We start from the raw sequence: 22477 nt of genomic DNA on the forward strand, positions 1-22477 counted from the left end.
TAAATGAATAAGAAACTCATATCCGGCAAGTGGACCCTTTCAAGTGGAAAAAAGCCAGTAATCTACTCCGACAAACACGTGACCACTCCCAACCGGAAGGTCACGTGCCCGACCAATCAAGGTCCAACAGAAAAGTGCTGCGCCTTGAAAAAGGCTTCGTAGGGGAAGACGCTTGCTGAGGAAGTTAGTTCACATTATAAATGCCTCGTCTGATCGCCTAACCACGTTCGATCGACAAAGTTTCGTTTGTCGAATGTTGCGGATTTTGCAACATGAACACAAAAGATCGTTCTAGCAAGCGGCATTCGTGGGATGTTTCTTCTGCGCGTTCAAGAAAGCATTTTAACCTGGCTTCCTTGCTTGAAATAAAACGTTCTCTGAGCCGTTTCTCGTCGCAATATTGTCGCCCCTAAGCGTGACTAGAGGTGATAAAAATTTAGAAAACCCTGTTGGATGGAAACGCGCTCGTTTGGCAATAAACTCACCTTTGCAAGGTCTACCAATGAGTCCGACTTGTCCTGCATTTCCCGTTGTTTCACCTTTATCTTCCGTAAACTGGGATGAAGGAAGAGGAGAGTCGGCAAGTTTTTTTGCAACTTTGAAACAAACCGACAAAATTTGTGAAATGGATTTTCTTATGAAAAAATTCGGGAAGGTTTTGGAACACTTGGAAATAGGTTTTCACCTCTTTGTGAACTACGCCCGTCAAAAGAGGGTTGTGCTCGAAGCAAGATTATAAACAGCCTACAAAAGATTTCGCTTTTTCAAAAGTACTTTGTTTATCGATTTTCTGCGAAAGGGTTAACAACTAGAAGCATTTTCGTAAGTTTTAGATTTCCTTATTCGTATTACTGGGCTTTGTGCTTGTTATTCCTTGTCACTTATCAAATACTAAATAATAATAATAGCAGTTGAGACGCACCATACTACTCATAATGTTGCTGAAAACTTTTCGACAGCCCACAACCGGTTTCGCTCTCCTCCAGGCCTTTCAGGCAGTCGCAGACCCCCTGCTACTGTCAAATTTGCGTTCTTTTGGAATCCAAATTCCACGAAATTAGCGAAATACACTCATTAGAAAACAGACCCCCTGTGTCAAATTTGCGTTCTTTTGGAATCCAAATTTCACGAAATTAGCGAAATACACTCATTAGAAAACCAATTTGGTTTTGCGGGAGACTCACCTGAAACCCATCTTAATCATTCGTTTGTGATGTTTTTCGGCTCTTACACGCTTTCGGTGCTTAGATGCTACGTCACTGAATGACGGAAAAGGATTGAGATACAGCCAGGCTACCGGAGCCCAGGCTGGAGCATTCGAGTTTGGGTTCAATCCATGGACCCTGCAGTCGGTGACTTCGCCCCTTGATCAATGATCTCTCTTGAGCTCAATTGCCAATCTGTCTTCCGTGTTCACAGAATGGAAGTGAATGCAGACGGTAATGGAAGCGCCCTCCCCAGATAAGTTTCTTCCATTTTTTATGTGAGCACCAATCGGAGCGAGATCCGCTCCGCTGTCTAGTCGACACCTGCCAGGTTCTAATGTCACATTACAAGGGACAGTACTCCCCAATCACCAGTTTATTGTCCGATTATCCATTCCCATCCAAATGACCTCGTAAGGGACGCCCCCTGAAGAAAACAATGTCAAATTATCTGGGTGGAAGGAAGGTTTCCCACTGGAAATTAGAGCAATTGACGATGAGGTGTAAAACAGTTATTGATGTTGCTCATTCATATACAGTCACTCTGGGGCCGATTAGTGGCGCTCAGTAGGTCTCTGCGTGTTTTCGCGTTCAGTTAATTACAAGTAGCATAACACGCGACTCCGAGCAAACTACTTGTCATTAACCGACTTTGGATCAATACCTGCACTCTAAAATTTCATCTTCGGTGTATATAATATAATGTGTACATAAAGGCAGTTTAGAGTTTTCGGGAGATGTGGTCTTCACCTGGCTGACCACTTGTTCAATTGAAAACTGTTAACAAGCCAAATATTTACCGGTGTTATTTTTTTTACTGATAATCGTGCATTTTCGTCATTCTACAGTTTAAAACATCCCTCTATGGATCTCTAGGTAGATTCGTGCCTACAATCATCGAGTAAGTAGTTGAGAACTTAACTGTTCGGTCACGAGCGGCTGATCGGTAGTGTGGTCGAATCGCACCGACACACGATATAGAGCCACTCACCATTCAGTTCCAAAAACCGCATCACGTGGTCACGTGCTGTCTCATTTTGTCGTTTTCTAACAGCCTGTTTCTGACAGGCACCCCATAACTCACTACCAAGTACAGAGGGATAAATTCTGGAAGACTGGCGTATTCTTTCGGAGTACACACTATTCGGGAACACACTAACAAAACGACTGACAAGGAGGTGGACATCAGAACTCAAGGTCGCTGTCCCTTTTGGAGGACTTCAAACAGTTGTATGGAACAAACACTGTGTTCGAGCAGACGTTGTCTCCGGGTTGGGGCTGTTAGCTGGCTCAGTTTGTCCGCAACCTCAGTGACGGTTTAGGCTGGCACATCACCAGTCCCGCTTCTCCAATTATCGAGTCTTTCAGAGGCCGGAAACATTTGGACACGAGGAAATTTCGGTTCGCGAACAGCTCTGCCAAATAAGCTGCTATTTTAGCGAAATACCCTCGTTTGCAAACGAATTCGGTTTTGCAAGAGACTCACCTGGAACCCAGCTGAATCTCCCGTTCGTGAGGTTTCCAGGCAAATGAAAGTGCAGCATCAAGCCGCCTCATGGTTCAGTCGCTACGATATTCGGGATATCACGATACGTGTATATTCGTAATGCAATACTGCTATTTTAGCCACTTAATAATGCTCTATCAGGTCAAAAACAGATTCGTTTGAATTTTAAAAAACTCATTTCGTATAGGCTTAACACACTACTCATGGGGCTGCTGAAAACTCTTCGACAGCCTACGTTCGTTTCCGATCGGGGCTCATCCGGCAGGCACAGTCTCAGAGTTTCACTTCAGTCAAACCAATGTTCTGTGTGAACTTCGAGTCATACACTCATCTGCACACCAATTTGGTTTTGACGGGAGATCCACTGAATCTGTCGTATGAGTCATCCTTAAGCAACTTACGTAAGGTCAGATTTTTGATGACCATACTTCCTACTTCCTTCCTGTAGTTTCCGTCTTGTTCCGGAAACCTTATTCGTAACTGTCTGCTAGCTTCCCACTATGGAAAGCATACATCAACGGTTACGACTATTGACTACACGTTGAAGCTTCCGAGGACGTAATGCGCAGGGCCTACCACACCAACCTGAACAACTTCCCTGACTATCAAGCTGCTTACTGAGTTCGTTCAATCAAAACTGCGCGTTCCCCGACTTCTCGATACGTTGGAGTGCATTAAATAGATTCCAAAGTGACAGGCTGATATGCTACTTACTAGCAGAGCCTTCTTCGAATCACTTATTTTATCTGTCGTCCCAGTAATCAAATAAAAAAACAGATGGCAGCATCAAGAAACTGCTAAGAGCTACACAGATGCTAGCTTACTTTAGCCATCACCCCTACTTTGAAACAGGGCTCAAGGATCAGCGAAATACACTCATCTGCAAAATAACTTGGTTTTTCGACAGACTCACCTGGAACCCAACTGAATCTCTCGTTTGTGATGTTCTCAGGCAACTGAACGTGCTGCACCAGACCGCCTCATGTTTCAGTCGCTACGATATTCGAGATATCGCGATACATATATATCTTTGTAATGTACTACTCATAAGATTGCTGAAAACCCGTCGACACCCCACGACCGGTTTCGCCCTTCATAGGGCTCATCAGGTAGTCACAGTCCCCGAGTTTCCGCCAACCTTATGTTCTAACTGAAACCAAATTGCACGAACTCAGCGAAATACACTCAAAGATGACCTACTAGTCCACAGCGCTGACCTCTGTTAACTGTAACCCTACATTCACAATTGTGGCGTGATCTATTCGAACTATTATTTCAGCTGTAGCACCCTTTCGCTGCTTAGTCGCCATGTAAACTGAAGCATACACGAGGGTTGGGCTACTGCCGGATTGCTCAAGCCTAGACAGGAGCAGCTGAGATGCTGAGGTTTGGTTTGAACCGCGAACCTTCCACTCTGTAAGTTGGCGTCTTGATCACTGAGCTATCTAGAGCCCTGTATGGTTCGTATGACTCGGCGATTGCATGAAGGACTGGCTGAACTTATGTTATCTTGTGAGAGAACGTGCGAAGCCTAGCTCGATCGCAGCTCGCTTAGTCAATCCGGTTGAATCCACTCCGAATGCGTCCATTTGGCCGAACTCGCAGCAGACGAAACAATTGCGAGTGCGTTACGCCGACCCTGAGTATGCCATCAGAGATGTCGACTAGAAGCAATGATCCCATCTTGACCACTGAATCGCCGTCATTCGGCCAATACGGACTACACAAATCCTTGTCGCATTGAGATAAGATTCCCGTCCTCTCGTGTTGTATCCAAATTTGAAACTCTACTCGTCAGTTGGAGTCTTATCGCAAACAGCTGTCCGCACAGCCATGTGTCATGATGGCATGGTCGCCATATGCCGAATAGATAGCAGCCTTGAGCGATTTGTTTTGTTCTAAAAATTCCAGCAGCAAAATCACGGTAAAGTCAGACGGGATGCTTCCAGAAATGTTTCCAAACTGAACTCGATATATTGTCCAAGCTGAATCCCGCCTAGCTGGCTTTACGTTGGCAGAAAGATTAACACTTATTGGCAAAAACGATCAACACTGAATTGTCCATTATCCAATCATTGGGTGACCTTCGGCGACCAATCAGCTGCGTTCATCGGTCTGAATTGGGTAAAATCAGCTGAGCATCCTACCCGTATACTAATCTACATATACTCGGATATTATACCAACGCTGTCAAGTTTATGCTGTGAATTTTCAGCATTTTCCAGCAGTAAAATTTACCTATCCATCAGAATTCTGACGCCATTGAGATAACGTGTAATTCATTTTTCCCATCGCTTAGCAACGGGGTTAAGTAGATAGTACGTCAGACTAAGTCATTTCAACAAAAAGGTCACTCTAAGTTATTTGATCGGCATTATTTGTGACTTAAAAGTTAACCCTGTGTGTGTTTCAGTCACTTGGGAAGTCTCGGCTGTCGGAGGTGGGATTATGCTGATTTTGTACTGGATAATTTGAAATTTCTTGCTGAATTTTGTAAAGTGGCGAACCCCACTCTAGGTACTTTCTTTCCGACAAGTAATCGGCAGAACCCGAGTAACCAACACGTTTAGTTGGTTGTTGCAGCTGCAACCCGTCACGTCTTCCCACATCATTCTTAAAAACTCACCTATGGAATATGCTGTGGTTCACTACTGGCGCCATCGGGCATTTTAATTTAACGGCCACCAGCAGTGAGGGCGACCATACGCCCTCCTTTCGGGTGTATGCACAGATGTTTGCTGTCTTCACCCTGAAGCGGTTTAGTCGCACCAGTAGCCACTGGGCTACGTAGAACGGGCACGCATCAGGCACATATTTTTGCGGCTAAATAGAAAACATTCTCTCCCCATTCTTACAGGGGGGAGAGAAAATCGTCCCCTTACATTAATAGAGGAAGCTTGTATTTGTGTTGGATGTCTACTACTTTCGGAAATTCGCCAAAATCTGAGAAGATAAATTATTCTAGTCATCTGATTAATCTCCCCTACCGAGTTCTGATGAAGGCACCACGCAGAGAACTGGACCAAACCGTCATCCTAGGAACTTATTACTGTTGAATGCTTATCAGATTAGAACTGAGTATCAAACAAGGTAGTTCTGAAAGGGACTGTCGGGTAGGTGTTGACTGTTTCCTCAACTTGGTGTTGAGTGGTCACATTTTGTTGTGTCAGACGTGCGCACAATTTTCAGGGCTGCTGCTGTCGACTTCCCTATTGGGTCTAGCTGACACATCGATTCATGCCACTTGTTGATTCCCCCGGTGAATCAGCGGTGAACCGCGGTAAATTTCCTTGTTATCTGACTACTTGCACCTGTTTATTATGACCCCGTTTTGTCTCCTTGCTGCACGTTTTCCCCGTGTTTCATCCCTACTTAAGGGCTGTTTGTTCCTCAGTAACTGATGTCAATATTTTGTTGCCCGCCTGTCATTGCTTGCAAGTTCCTCTCGATTGCACCTATTTTTCGAGTGTCCACTCCGACGGAAAGGCGGACCAACCGGATATCGAACTCTGGACGGCAGGCGAACGCGCCATCCACTACACCAACTCGACGCCCGAAGCGGCTAATTATTTTGTCTTACCCATGTACCGCACCTACCAGATAGCCTTTGACGCAATTTGTTTTAAACGGACGAAAACGCGTAATCTGACTTGTCACGTGACACGAGCTGCCGCGTCGCGCCGCTGACCGAAAGACGGTCCCTGTCAGACTGCCCCCCATATGTATGTTTGTACATCATGTGATGCTTACCTGTTGTTGCTTCTAGAGATCCCTATTGCCTCAGTGACTATTTTCCGCTCCTGCTGATTGCGACATTATTGATTGTACGTTTGATTATTACTAATCCGTTTGTCTGTAGAACCAGTCCCTGTCAGTTCTCAATATACCCGCTGCTGCCCCACGTCTGTCTGCTCCTATTGACTACCGGTTACGGACTGCGTATAATCTAATAGCCTCAATCGTCCTGTGAAATCCGCTCGGATCTTACACGACTTTTACGAGTAACCGTAACCAACAGAGCCCAAGCCGGCTGCCGCAATCAGTGAGAAATTTTCTTGCCTCTTATGATGTCAAACGGCCCCGCCTTCCGGTCATTTTCAACGTCCTTCAGCGTCGCATCCCCAAACAGCACTTCCTAATACTCTCTCTTCCTCTGCCCCGACCTGTATCGGAACGTTTTCTGGCACAAATATTGCGTGATAGACTCACTCTGGTCTGCGTGCATCTGTAAGCAGGACTCCGGCTAAAAATAGCAACGCCACAAAGCCCATTAAATATGCAATCTCCCAGCTGGTTTTGATAAACATTCTTTCTGCAATTGCATCGTGACTTCAGTGAATTTTTGTGAAAGTCCACGTGTTGTTGTCTGTGTGAACCATTAACGCTGTTTTAGGACAGATTAACTGATTTGCATAGAACCGTGACGAATATTTTCAAGGTAACACTTAAAGCCGAGCGATTGCAACGAATTTTTCAAAAAGCGGGAAGTACGAATCAGCTGACGGGAACGAAAAAAGCAAACAAAAACAGGGTGGATGTACTAGGACTGCTCGGGTAACCAGGTGAAGAAGAGCAGCCAGAAAAGAGCAGATGGTTTAGCAATCCACGTGAACGCTTGACATAATTTGCTTCCCTAATCAGTTTAACAGCCCTGACGTGTGGCAATTCATCCACGATTTTGTTGCAATCGAAAAACGAGGATGAAGAAGTACGAACGGTCCCGAAAACTGAGAGTGAATAAAGTGTTTTTCCTTGTTACAAAACACACAACCCCACGGCAGAGAGGAGAAAATAAAAAAATCATTCGTTGTCGTTAGTTGTGAAATTTGCAGAGTGTGCGTTTATGTATGTATTGTAAATCTTAATCAAGATGTGAAAGACTGGATTCAAGTTTTGCTGTTGTGACGGCTCATGAGTAGTGTAAGCATTTGTCTCGGTTGAAAATTTCACAGCTCGTGTCTGATAAGTGGGGCCACAGAAACTACTCCAGTGGTTCATTATTCATAAGGTTGCTGAAAATCCATCGACAGCCCACGACCGGTTTCGCCCTTCTTGGGGTTCATCCCCGAGTTTCCGCCAACTTTATGTTCTACTTGAAACCAAACTGCACGGAATTAGCGAACTACACTCATTTGTCGAAGAATTCTCAGCAACCTTATGAGTAGTGCATTACAAATATGCATGAATCGCGACTGAAGTAGGAGGCGGTCTGGTGCAGCGAATTCGGTTGCTTGAAAACGTCACAAACGAGATATTCAGTTGGGTTACAGGTGAGTCCCTCGAAAAACCGAATTTGTTTGCAAGTGAGTGTATTTCGTCACTTCAGTAGTTCTCCTCAATGCGTCGACTGATGGATTGAATCAACTGTCAGGACATTCTAACCGGATGGATGCGCGAAACATGTAAGACGATTTTCTATTCTGAGAAGTTGGCCACCAGAATATTTTGGGTACAAATATTCCACGTGATGTTTATATAAGTAGTAGCGTAGTAAGTAGTATATTAGTAAAATTTCCAAGCCCGGAGTGGGTTGTTTTTAATGAAGAAATAAATTTTGGTGAAATGACAGGTTAGCCATATTTTCGAAAAAAATCATTTTCGGGGGTAACAGAAACTGCAGGCAGCTCATTACTCGTTTTTCTTCGAGCTTATCAGTAGAGTGTAGTTTCTGAATTTCTTTCAAGGTTATTTTGTACTGCTCTCGTTATTTTGGAGATTTTGGTTTACGGTCAATTACAGATGATTTCCATGAATTCAGAATAAGGTCGGGAACATCAGTATATCTGAACTTATAAACGCATGCTGGAAGTCTAACCGATGACCGATGTCTTAACCTCAGCCTCTACCGAAAGCTGGAAATTCGATCTCCCATCTTCCACGAGAATACGGTGTATGTTATCTTAGATTAATGGGAAAAAACGCGAAAACTCGTTTCCCAAAATTTGCTGATCAGCAGAACTCGGCACATCCGGTCCTACTTCCTGGGGATTGCATGAGTTGTGTACCTTTATCGAAACTATTTCAACAGCTCCAGTGAAGTTTAGATTTTTTATTGACAAATTTAAGAAAGTGGTTACAGAAGCTAGATGCGATTGCCTTTTACTGCTTAAAGTTAATATGGAAATTGCTGATTTTGTTTTAGTGTTTTACGATAAAAATAGGGTGAATAATATAATAAAATAGTGGCCTTAAAAAAAGTTCGAAACGAAAAGACACGCAGAGAGACATGTTTGCATGTTTTTCCGTCGAATGTGGAAAACCCCAACTGGTGGAGTAGTTTTGGTGTATCCACTTCGCTCGTCCAGAAACGAAATCCGAGTAACGCAAGGGATACACAATGGTGATGAGCCCTGAGAAGAACTATATCAGAGTCCAGTGCTTCCTTTCTTTGGTGTAGACCCACCAGACTAACTGTGCTAGGACGGGATCATCCCTGTTGATGCCGGAGTCAGGTGAATGTGAAAATGATAACCGTTCAGTTGTGCTACCCGTTTGGTAAGAAGCCAGGTTACCCCAGCCTGGTGGATAGCAGTGGAATTGTCAGAACTGCAGTCGAACCACCGACCTTCCTCCGTACGTTGGTGCATTGGATAGTCATGAAATAGCAGTGATATATGAACCGAATGGTACCTCAAACATTTTGGATAAATTCCTCCACAATACAACCATGGTGGTGTTGACGATTGGAAAAGCAAGTTTTACCGATGATTTCACGATTTTCCTCATGGTTGTCGAATGACTCGCTAGGCACTTCTCGTTGGGTTGACAGACCATACGTTCCACCACAGCAGTGCTCATTTCCAGCCTACGTGTGGATTACGCATGTGCCGTCATCCTGGAGATCACGATATTCAACAATACACGGTTGATTACCGCGCCCAATCCGGCAGCTAAAGTGCTCATCAGTGCTTTTGCAATCTAAGTCAAGGGTGTTGCATGAATATTCACATATTCGAGGGTCACGCATTCTATTTTACTTGCGAATTAAATTGTGTGAATTAAGTTTCTCTCCATATTGAATTAAATTTCCGTTTATGGTCACACCACTCGTTTGAACGGCCGTCCGCCTGTTCTGGCGTAACTATTCCGGTGGGTCCACACCAAAGGGAAGCACTAGACTCGAGCTTCAAGCTCATCAGCAGTGCATATCCAATGACCGTGCCGGGATTTGAACCCCGGACATCTGACATGCGAGGCGAGCGTGCAACCACTACTCCACCAACGCACGTTGGACGCATCCGAATTTTCACGTCTGAACGTGTTCACACTTGAGCGATGTGATTGGTATGCCCGACTCATCGAATGGCGACCCAGTAACTGTTCTGGTTGTGACGATCAACTGACCCGCCAGTCAGGACTTTCCAGTCAGGTAGCATGGCACACGCTTGAAACCCACTGGGCAGATTTTTTGTTGCAATTTGGGGTTTTGATGGATAGGTATTTTTGTTCAACTTCGCTTTGAGTAGCGTTTCGGCTTGCATTCTCACCGAAATGGCTGAACCGGTGATCTTTCTCCTAGCAAGAACAAAAAGGGAGCTTGCTGGGTTGTACTACAGTGCACCGGATATGCAACCTAGAAGATACCGAGGAAGACACTGTTTACTCCTCAGTGGCACAGTTGTTTTCCTTCGCTTCTGCTTACCAGCCGGACTGCAAGCTTATTTTTTATTTTTGTTTAAGTCTGAGGTCCGGCTTTGTATCCTCATAACACAGGGTTGCCAAAAGGCTGATAAGCAAAATTTTGGATCCTGTCTGCCTGCCCGTTTGTTTACCTCGGCAACGTCGAGTGTCGTCACAAGTTTTCCCGTCAGGAAAACAACCTTGCTTTATCTGATAAGAAAAGTTGCTTCGCTGAGTTTTTCTTTTAGAACAACAAGATGGGGAATTACACTCATTTGCAAATCAATTTGATCTTCACGAGAGACTCAACTGAATCTCTCGTTTATGGTATTCTACAACTGAATGTGCTGCATACAGGCACGATATTCGAGATGTCGCAGTATATTTCCATAAACGAAACGAAACTACTCGTTGCTGAAAACTCTTCGACAGCCCACGATCGGTGGGGAATTGTTTCACATTAGAACTCAAACTTAATGTTTCAGTATTTTATTGCACACCGCGTAAAACGCGTACACTGATTTTAGATTCTTGAGAATTAACCTAGCCATGTTGCCTTAAAATGAAAGCCAACTTCACACGGGAGGTGAATTTGATGGCCAAATGGGAAACTGTTATGATATATGAGAATTTCGTTGATTCTGAGCGCAGTATAGGCTGAAAAGCCGATAAACTTTGTATATTGCTGTCATTCATACTGAAACTCGTCAGAGGGACATTTCTTACGAAAAAATAAGTCGTTTGTTCGAGACTACTTGTGTTTTTGTAAGGCACGCATTGCCGATTCGTCACAATCAGTATGTTAGGACTGTGCGGTTTTTCTAGGAATTCCAGTATCTGTTGACTTCACTTAAAGGACAAAACCTACTTTAAAAGACTGTATCCTGGGATAACGTAAATAGTTAAACCAGACTCACAAGCTGATCTTTTACGGTGCTGTGTGTCTGATTACGCTGAAATTCATGTGTGGAACCCAGTATACGAAGCGTGTAGTAATGGAATGGAATTAATCCACACAAAGTCGTTAGGTCGGTCAGAAAACTTGTACGTTTTTGGTTCTGTCACCTAAACTCTGCCCTCAGCAATGACGATTCTGCTCAATTCCCCCTGCGTGCTATACTCGTGGAGTGGTTTCCGTTTTTGCAGTGGTAACACTTTTTTTTAACCAATCTGCTGCCACCTCACTGGTCATACTGTTTTCTGTTGGTCGAGTTAAATATTTACCATTAAGCAGTTTTTATTTGGTTCCAAAACTATGATCTCATCCCAATCGATAAACTTAGGGGATCGGAGCTATTCACTGCCTTCCCATTGGACGATGGATCGGTCCTCGGCATAAAATGAACAGAAAAAACCTAAGTTACGGCCAGCTTGATGTGGGTGATTAAATTTGAAAAAAAAAACAGTCATAACATTGGAGCCGGCAAAACTGAGTTTTCTGTGGCATACTGGTCCGACAAACGTCTAATGTGACAACAGATAGCTTGATCGATCGTAATGTAATCGACCACAGAACGGATTCGAAATACTAATCAGAAAATCGATCGGTGGAGTCAGTGCACGTGTGGGAAACTCAAAACGCTGCCCCGCACATTTGACATAGTTGCAAAAGGAGGCTTCCAATTTGGCAATTACGCAATCACGAGAACCGTGGCACCATGCTATGAATACCAAGCTAATGTCAACCATGATCTACCAACAGCTGTATTGTCGGCGAAATTCACAGTGCCAGAAATTTGAGGGAAATTTTGTAAAGATTTCGAGAGTGGAAATTCCATCTGGCACATCGGCATTCGAGAAGTCAGTCAGCACTTGTGACTACGCGACGTAGATTACGTGACTGAAATCCATTTGAGGTTATATCCCGGTAAATGTGAGTTAATCGCACCGCTGATTTGCCACCAGTGTTTAGACTACCAGCTGGAAGGTCACGGGCTCGAAATTCCCTTGGATTCCATGAGATGCGTACTACTGACGATTCCCAGTAAGGAATCGACATCTGCATAGTGCTTCTGGACTTTTTACTATGGATTAAATTCACTTAAATGACCGTATCTCAGTCGAAAATGCTACATTCATGTTCACAAGAAAAGTTATGAAGGACCTCATTTGCTAATCAATTTGGTTTTCACAAGAGACCCAACTGAATCTCTCGTTTATGATATTCTACAACTGATTGAGTAGTTTCCTTCATGAAAATCTACTGCGGCATTTCGAATATCGTGCCAGCTGAATCATGAGGTGGCCTGTGTGCAGCACATTCAGTTGTGGAACATCACAAGACAAGTGAAAACAGGAAATTTTCTCTTTCTTCCAAAGAGTGAATATCGGTTTCACAAACAGGTCACGTTTCCAAGCAGATGCTTGTTCTCCCTGTAGCCCCAAAGTCATACGAAGGGCACCTGTGATCTTCTTCAAGTTGTCTTTCCAGATTGTTTCACGAGTGTCTCTGTTTTACATAGGATGATGAGAGATAGTTTCAACAACGTTGTAGGGGAGGGCTACCAAAAGTAATCAAACATCTTAAATAAGACCGAGTGGAAAGTTTTACTGAATATCCAAGCACTCCTGAAGACATTAGGATTTAGTAACCGGTTCCACGGATGTTCCAACACCGCTTCCAACCCACCGGGTGGAAATTTCAGCCCATGCTATGAATGTTCCTTCCCCGTTGAGTTCTGTACAACACGGGGTTGAATGATATCGGCAGTAATACAAAGGTTGTTACATTCCTGAAAAAGGCTTACCTGTAAATGGCTTGTAAAAACCTTCTTTGGTGTACTCGCACACGTTTGGGATTGACTGTTGGCATCAGTCGGGCATTTTTGTAAAGCAACCAGGTCTCACGTAGCACGTTGGCAGCGCAGTGCTTTACCTGTGGAAGGACATGGCTGAATAGAGCTCAACTTTGCATGTTATGGTAATAGCTGTGTTATGGAAACACCAGTACCAGAAGTCCCACAGTTTTGTTTTTCCAAACCTATGCGCGATACTTGAAATCAGATACTACAGCGATTATTAGAAAGCGCGACTCTTTTGTAACAACGTTTTCTGAAATAGTAGTAAGGTGGCTTCCCTTCAGTGAGATGTACTGTACTTTGCGGTCTTGAGATCGAACCGATTGTTGTCCGGAAATCTCAAATTCATCACGGCATAGTTTGTCTGGACTACTCTGTATCCGTCCTTCCAAAAAATGCAGTTAGTTAATTACTGTACTGTGCTTTGCGGTCTTGAGATCGAACCGACTGTTGTCCGGAAATCTCAGTCATCACGGCATAGTTTGTCTGGGCTATTCTGTATTCGTCCTTCCAAAAAATGCAGTTAGTTAATTCCAGATTCGTATTCTTACCAAACCTAATTAGACCAACAGTGATGGTTGGAGTCCTAAGTGTTTGACGGTTTGGCTTGTCTGTTATCCTTGGCCTGACTAACGGGTACTCGTGACCCGAATTCGGAGCATAAAAGGATGGCAGAGGCTACCGCCCCACTCCACAAGAGATGCAAGTCATATGTATGTGCAATCCACCACCTTCGTCATCTCAGGAGAGACTTGGAAGGAAGTGTTTCGGAATGATCAATAACGGGACATTTAGAGGTTGCTGCAGTCATGAATTTCTATGCCTCCCTCCAGCATTGCCCTTTCTTGGTGTGTGGAATTCACTCGGTGTGTATCACCTGGATTCGCATTCGAAGAGATGTCCATTCCTTCCTCCCGATGCTGCCACATGGGCACTTTCGTCCCTATTACGGCGCATCAGGTTAACGTAGAGGAATCGGCTGCAAGCCGTGTTCTGAGTTGATCTCTTCAGACAAATAACCAGTTATGATTTGTTTCGGGCCCCTACTGTGAACAAAGCAGGACAACAGAAACAGCATGCACTAGGTTTCATGGGAGTCGATTCTAACAGGCTAGGGTTCCACACAACTTTGAGATATTGGTACATTATGGTCAACTCGAGGGAGAGTCACCAAATAGTTGGAATCGATAAACAATGTTGTGAGCTAACAGGGTGAGGTTATCAAAATATTCTTAGCCGACTAAAGGTAATCTGGGTTATCCTCGATTACATATATAAATATAAATATCATTCAGCTGTAACATCCTTCCGGTGCTTAGCTACCACACCACCCGAAGGAAGCACGGGGCTAGGCTGCCAGGTTGCCCAAGCCTAGATAGACAGAGGAAGTCGAGAGGCAGTGGTCGGGTTCGAACTACGGACCTTCCAGTCAGTAAATTCGTGCTCTAACCAGTTGAGCCATCTCGCCCAATTATCCTCGATTACAAAATATCAATTCAAGCATCGTCGTGGACTCAAACTAAAAGCCTGAAACCCACTGAGTTAGTGGACTAACAAGTACGTGGTATGATAAGCAGACATACTGCCTGAAACTTTCAGCATTGATAGGGTTATTCTACAGCAATTTCAGGTTATCTTGTCCATGAAACCGTAGCCGCTTTATGCTCTTACCAGGTGGCTCATCGGTTTCTCGTTTTGCGCTATTGACGCTATTGACGGAGGTCAATAATTTGGTCCTAGGATTCCTCTACTAAAGTGCATTGTTCCCTGATTGAGTTCTGTGTCATATGCGCACTTGTTTGTGGGCCCAAGCGCCCAGCGGGGCTTGAGCTACCTTCCGTCGACATTTATCGATCTGTGTTTGTTTTCAGGAGGAATGCGTACATTCTTGCAGCATTGCGTATCACAAAGTAAACGTTCCACTTTTCTGGACTGCCAGATGGTTCAAATAAAGAAAGAATTGGGGTAAACAACAAAACAACAGGATAAATATATTCACGCGCGCGCGCGGTCGCTTCGTTCTTATCCGGCAGTTCTACGACCAAACAACACAGTTTGTGTAGTCGCGTGTGCGCATACTTACTCGCTTTGTGATCTCATTCGCCTCCATAAAATGAAGCACGTGCTTTTCTGCCTTGGAGAGCTCAAGCTTTCGCGAGAAAACTGCCACTAGCAGCGCTGTACAGGCGGATCCCTGAGGAATTCGGGAAGACAGATGATAAAGTCGGCTATCGCATCGGGGATAAAAGCTGATAACAAAAGTATGAATTGCTGTCAGCTAAAATGTCATTTAGTGGCGAATAAATATGGTTTTATTTGGACGTTTGACACAGAAACACCTGCAGTGGGCGGATTTCACTTTATGAGGTATGCGAACCAATTATAAGACCGGTCGATATTTTTCGCTAAGTTATAGGTCTCCTTGGTTGAAAATAATCCGTTGAGTAGTTTGCAAATAAAACTTTGTTTTCAATTTTAAATCTTTGTACTAAAGTGGACTTCACACATTGAGGAATTATGAGTTCACAGCCAGATAGTGGAGCTTACGAACTTTTATTCTGGGGAAGCAAAACTGTTGAGATCAAGTTACATTTTTTATACCACTCGTTTGCAACTCCAAGACTACTAAGATGGCCAGAGTTAATGCGGTTTCCTACGTCTGAACAAAGATTAACATGACAGCCAAGAATCCGGCATCTATTCACTGGTTGGAAGAAACATCTCGGCCATGACTGTTCACTTTTCCTCCTATTCGTTGAAACTCACGTGACCTGACATTCGCCTTGACCGCCACAGCCAATCGATTGAGCTTCTGATTGTCAAGTCAAAATTAGATTGGTCGTAGGGATCAGGACTTGACCAAAGTGTCGCCAATCAATACCGATAAATTTACTGGCCACTCTAGAGCCAAGAATCACGAGACCCTGCTTTAGGGATACCGAACTCACGCGACTTCCGATGATTGGTCGTTTGATAGGGAACGCATGAAACTATCAGTTTTGTCTTTTGCTGTCCTAACAGGGTTTCACTTCAGATTACATTTCTTGTTTTTGTAGAAGTGTACATCTGAACCAAAATGTTCGGCCATGTTGGACATGAAAAGACTGACAGGATCTCACAGCTCGAATACATGCTTTCCGTAATCGTTTTCTGGTACAAACGGGAAGAACGGTTATGCAGTGTATTGATGTAGCGGACTGATAACTATCCAGCAGAAAACCTTCGAGCTATACGAAGCTATCTCAGTTTGCATCGGTACTGTCTGTGAGTCTCCCCGGGATGGCACAGACTTTAGTCAGAACTTGGAAATACCTGATTTTACATTCTCGTTTACTTTCTTGGAGAAAAAACAGGTAAGTCTCTGGTCAGGCATAAAGGTTTCCGATATATATCCACACAAAGTACCCGTTTTAATTGCACTTGTTGACATTTGAGGCATCCGAAGATCACTTGGATAATTGATTCTAATCGCGACATATTTCCAATGAATTTTTGTAGCCCATTTTACTGAAGTTCGCCAGTCTGTCTTTTGGCATAACCAGGGGCGAACTCCTGCAATGGTGGCGACCAGAAGGTCTGTGGTTCGAACCCGACCTCTGCATCTCGCCTTCGCTGTCTAGGCTTGGACAACCTGGCAGTATCCCAGCCCTCGTGCTTCCGTCTGGTAGCATGGCAGTTAGGCACCGAAAGGATGCTACAGCTGAACGAGGTAGATGGGCTTCGGAAGCCAGCACGGGAATCTGGATTTTTCTTTAAGGTTAGTGACTGTGTCAGGCCGCTTAGGATTCAACTCAGCAGTATCTGTTTGCCCGGTGTAAAAATCAAGCGTAATTCACCAGTACCCTTCGTTTTGTCCCGTTTTCGAATGTGGCACAAACTCTTTGCTTTTTTTGTGATTTGGCGCCTGTTTAAGAGACTGGCTGGCTGTCTGTAAGGGAAGCCACGCAGTCAAGCACCTGATGAGCGGGAACGCGAGTCACTGGATCACTCCGGACAAGAAGATAAACGTGTTTCATTGTTTAGCCGCCTGATTTTTTTCGCTATATCCTGTCAAAACGCACTCGCTATGGCAAAAACGATCATCGCTATATCACATCAACCCTCAGTTTAATGGTTGAATTGGTTCTCAATCAATCTTTTTCTGATCAATCCTAAATGGCTGGTACATCAACAGCCACATAGCAACATCGCTAGATAATACTTTTGAACTCAAAAGAGTCTCAAAACTGTGTGCCATTTGAGAACTCACCAGAAAAGGCATAAAATCATCTGTTCTGGAGGGGGAAATGAGGGTCTCTGTAGGTGTCAATCTTGACATCTCGAAAGTACTTCTTCAGCTTCGTATTTTTTTGTTTTTTTGGGCGCTGCTTTTGTATGATTGAGACAAACTATACACACTCCACAAATGAATATCACTCACAACCGCTAACACGACAGCGAATGAATTGAGACTTCCGATGCGGTGTACAACACCCATCATTCTCACCGTGTGTCAGTCGCATACCTTCATACCAACAAGGTATTTTTCAATCAGATTGGAAGCAAAACCGGGCTATTTTCGTGCATTTATCAGCTTGGACAAACTGTGACATTTTTCGGGGTTCCTATCTAACTGTTCTGCTCTGCATTGAGGATACGATCACATCTGTTCGAAAGACAACACTTTTGAGGAGCAAATCGCGTAATCAAATCAACCAGCAAGATGTACACTTTTGCACACACACACCCTATCTCTACGCAGCGTTGTCATCTGGATACTGAAGTGGCCTAGTTACCGAATCGGCTTGTAGACTAGCAATCCTCCTTTTAAATGGACGCCCGTCTTTCACCTGAATGGACTGGTTTTAAGACGACCAAACATCTGCAGCACTAAGTATGTCCTATTCCACTGAGTTTTGATTTTCTACAGTTTCAAATAAATATGCAGATAAATAAACTCGCCAGATTTGCCCATTTGTATACCGATTTAGTTTTCACGGGGACCCGACTGAATCCCAGTCGAGTGTTCAACTGAATGTGCTGCGCAGAGGCCGCTTAGTGTTTCAGTTGGTAAGATATTCGAGATATCGCAGTATATTTTCATGAAGGAAACCATTAACAAGGTTGCTGAGAACGCTTCAGCAGCCCATAAACGGTTTCGCCCTTTTTGGGGCTCATATGGTGGGCGCAAATTCCGAGTTGCCGTCAACTTAATATCTTACTTGAACTCAAATTAGACTATTTGCAAATCAGTTTGGCTCTCATGGGAGACTCAACTAAATCTCTCGTTTATGGGGTTCTTCAACTGAATGTGCCACATATAGACCGTCTGATGTTTCAGTTTGTACGATTCTTGAGGAAATACACTGTCTACAGGTTTGCTGAAGACCTCTCGACCACTATTGTACAGTTTAGTGTTCAACCAGATTAAAAGGTTGACGGAAAATCTAGAACTGTTTCTACCTGATGAGCTCCAAGAAGGGTGTAAATCGGTCGCGGGTTTTCAACGATATAATCTCTTCTCATCAGTTGAACACACTGAAGTATTGACTTCCATCCAGGGCTAGAAAACCAAAACCACATCGGTATTCTAGAATGTGGCGGATTCAGTGGACGCTCAGTCCCAATCGCTAAGGATCAGGGGCTCACCAAAGTTTTTAGGATAGTAGTGAAAAAATGATAGACACCTACGTCAGCTCCTAAAATGGTAGTCATTTACCATACGAACTGAGCCAAGAAATTATGCAATTTAGTGTCAGGGTTCAGTTCAAAATTGTATATATGGGACGCGTTGACGAATCAGATGGACAGACGGACAGACGGACGGGCAGACAGACAGACCAAAGAGAGAAACAGACAGGCATTGAGACAGACAGGCGGATAAACAGATGGATGGATGCCGGACGTTTTGACCGGTAGACATCTTGTAAACGGGATCCCGAAAACTGACTGCTTTATAGCGTTCATGGAGTTGCGTTTTGTGTCACGGCGGAGCCTTAAAAATAGAGTGATTACCGCATTCTACACTTCTGGAAAATGAAAACTAGACATAAGGTTTTCTCACGACAAGAAACCAGATGTCTGTGGTCAAATCTGGGATCAATATGTGCATAAATCCACTGTGTGTGGTTGCACGAATGATGTTTACCACGTTCTACTTGACTTGACAGTCACCGTCCCATTTTTGATGTAGTTTGATGTGTTCCAAAACAGATGTTTCTAGCAGTCACAATGATCAGCTGCAACCCCACTGAAGCGTGTAGGGATCATACGTAGAAATTACTCCTCACCTTACGTTCAACTTGAGGAAACTAAAGTCTTACGCGTCGATGAACTGAGCAAAGCCACAAACGCCCCTAGTTCCACCCAACTACTGTCGAACTGTGTTGCGTTCGCATCTGTGTGCAGAAGTAAACNTCACCTTAGGTCAACTTGAGGAAACTAAAGTCTTACGCGTCGATGAACTGAGCAAAGCCACAAACGCCCCTAGTTCCACCCAACTACTGTCGAACTGTGTTGCGTTCGCATCTGTGTGCAGAAGTAAACGATTGACAGATCATCCTTCTGCTTGAATTACTCCAAATGTCAAAAGTGAGGGTGAAGGGCGATGTGAGTTGGTTGCTCACATCTATGAACACTGATCTATTCGCCGTTGAATCCACATTTTTGTTGTTGATTTACCGAGAATTGTAAGTTTCTGAGTAAAGATGTTCTTTCTTTGGGTTACTATGACCTGAATGCAAGTCCTGCAAGTAGTTTGATGAAATTCCATAACGTCAGACGAACAAGAGCTCCCGCCGAGTGAACCAGGAAATCGACGCATCCTCATCAGTCAACCCACTAGCATTCCTCAACAGGGAAGCATGCTTTTCCGTTCAGAAGTGATAATCCAGTTACCTCCAGCTTGTTTTGGTGAAAAGTGGTCCTGTAAGCAACATATCCGGGATCCGGATGCCCAGAGGACCAAATAGGGCTATTGCTGGTGAGCTCAAGTGCTTTTCACGTTCGGTGTGGACATAAGAGAACAACCGTGGCAAGAGAGGACTGTTCAAACAAAAGTGGTGAGTGCTGTGCCTTGAAGTTGCCACTCAGTAGTACAAAACTTAGTACGAACAGGACAGCAACATGTTGTTTCAACAAATCTTCAGGCAGCCCACTGTTTGTTTTGCACTTCTTGGGGTTGCCGTGCAGTGTTTTTGCATCAACCCTATACCTGACTTGAATACAGCTCTGTACACATGTTACGACAATGAATTACACGGGTAATTCATCCGGTTTTGACTGCAGGGTCAGCTGAAATTCACCTGAATCTATGATTCAATGGAGCAAATTCCGTTGTGGACTGCAGTGGGCCACTGAAATGCACGTCGATATCCTGAGTACCGTTCAGCCTGTAGCTTGAGGCGGTTTGTGCAGCGCACTCAGTTTAAGGACGTTACGTTGATGCGCACTTCTAGTGAATCTGGCGACTACAACTGTATGACATGCCCTACACCATACTTGGGTCTCGTTTTCGAAAATGACATCTTCGTATGATCTCCTCCGCTTCAGTACTAGTGTCACGCGGATACTACTGTTGAGGCATGCGAGTAGTATGTTTCCTCGTAACTCTGCTTCGCGTCTCTTGAAAAATGAGATCTATTACGCAATTTGTGGAGTCGCTTTGTAGCATTTGCTTACGGTTGAGCAACAGTCAATGAATATCCAGGAATGTTCAGGAAGATGCGTTCAAAGAGAGGATGGATATTCAGTTTTTGTAAGCAAGATGCATATGAGAGTTTCGCTTCCCCGTCCAATAGTCTGTAACCTGTTCGGTTGGTTCCGCAGCGAGGGCCTTCTTCCTTTCAATAGTGGTTAGCCTGGGGGCTTCTAAGGGGTCATACATCCGTGGCTAACTATGTCGTCCCCCGACAATTCCGGTCACACTGTAAAAAATGTACTATTCACTAGAAGAAACTTTCGTGGCCAAACAGACAAAATATAATCACATTTTTACGACAAATACGAGCTAACTAATTAGCTATGCACACTTTAAAGCAAAATAAATGGAAGATTTCAGTGGTCTTTTCACATGTGATGTCTACGTAATGGGCGAACTCTCAGTTTCCCCAAGCGCTGGATGGGCATCCTGAAAGGATTGTCTGTCAAACTTCCGGTTTGAGACTGAAGGGTGTAAAGGATCGTAGGGTTTCGCTGAAAAACACCAGGACACATGTGAAATCACATGGCCTGGCGAATCAAGCCCGATTTTCTTCAAGAAACGCTTATCACACTGGTTTGCAAGGAGAGCTGAAAATCGTTCACTGCACCATTCAGAGCACTGACGGAACACAGATAAGAGCCGGAACATGTAGAGTTTTTGATGTCTCATTTTAGACTACTCAACTTCAAGGGGTAGATATTAGGAGGACTGGCTCTGAACGTAACGGGACTATATAACAACCAACGGAATGGCCGTTTTCGCTGAGACAGATTTCCTTGGTTGTTCTTCGCTCGACCTTGACAGGTGAGTTGTATTCTTAATATCACTTTTTTGACCGCTTATACCCGACTTAGATCAATAGATCAGCAGGTTCACACGTTCATTGACCCCTCTGGTTTGGCCAAGCGCACCAGGCTATCTAGACCGGGGTTCGCGGTAATAAGAAGACATTAAGGAGACTGTGGTCCACAAGAGTTTCCAAAAAAAGGAAAACAGCTGGAAGCGTTCGGTTAAATAACAGTTCCTCGTTGTTTGGAAACCATTTAACTAGCGTAGTGCAAACGGGGAACGGGAACTCTAGTGACGGAAACCTGCTCTGAACGGAAATGACCATACGCGCAACGAGGTGGTGTGAGATAAATGACTGCATGCATCACGTTGTAGTCTACAGTGCACGTCGAATCACTGTACGAGATCAAGTAACTGAACGCGGAAAACGCTGTGAAAAGTTTTAAAAAATGCACTCGAATTTCTTTGGCTCTGATCTTTTTAAGCAAAGTACAAAACAGTAACAATTGTACAGTGATTCCTGCACGGTTGATCTCGTCTTCGAAGGCAACTGCCCGTGGGGCTGCGTGGTGGCTGCGTCATCCCTGCTCATTTCAAGTGAAAGACAAAATACCGGATTTCCTACTAGGTGCATACTACTGAAGAAAAACGCGAGTAGTGTCCTTTCGCGATTGTGACGGAAGGTTGGTTCAGAAATTATGAAAAAGATTTGCAGCTTTCGTTTACGATTGCCTAACATCCAAGAAGTTGAAGAAGACCATCATGAACATTCACATTTCACAGTTTGAATTTTGTGTCCAATATGGCGTAAGTGACTCACTGACGAACTCTGCGCTCGAGGGTCTCTTTCCTTGACGAGTAATTCAGGTATCCAGAC

General features: G+C 44.1%; 2 protein-coding genes across 2 annotated transcripts in view; one reads left to right on the forward strand and one right to left on the reverse strand.

Moving 5' to 3' along the window:
- Nucleotides 1-2812, forward strand: part of T265_08142 (hypothetical protein) — a gene marked incomplete at both ends in the record, with an annotated part of 4527 nt that extends 1715 nt beyond the window's left edge. The window contains one exon of the mRNA XM_009173862.1: nucleotides 2645-2812. Coding sequence (XP_009172126.1) covers nucleotides 2645-2812 — 168 coding nt within the window. The remainder of the gene's footprint in view (nucleotides 1-2644) is intronic.
- T265_08143 (hypothetical protein) overlaps nucleotides 1-22477 on the reverse strand; it is a gene marked incomplete at both ends in the record, with an annotated part of 48357 nt that overhangs the window by 7350 nt on the left and 18530 nt on the right. Inside the window, 5 exons of the mRNA XM_009173863.1 lie at nucleotides 486-555; nucleotides 13080-13207; nucleotides 15214-15324; nucleotides 16725-16830; nucleotides 20681-20784. Coding sequence (XP_009172127.1) covers nucleotides 486-555; nucleotides 13080-13207; nucleotides 15214-15324; nucleotides 16725-16830; nucleotides 20681-20784 — 519 coding nt within the window. The remainder of the gene's footprint in view (nucleotides 1-485; nucleotides 556-13079; nucleotides 13208-15213; nucleotides 15325-16724; nucleotides 16831-20680; nucleotides 20785-22477) is intronic.

The sequence above is a fragment of the Opisthorchis viverrini genome (assembly GCF_000715545.1).
Source record: "Opisthorchis viverrini unplaced genomic scaffold opera_v5_204, whole genome shotgun sequence".
Lineage (NCBI taxonomy): Eukaryota > Metazoa > Platyhelminthes > Trematoda > Opisthorchiida > Opisthorchiidae > Opisthorchis > Opisthorchis viverrini.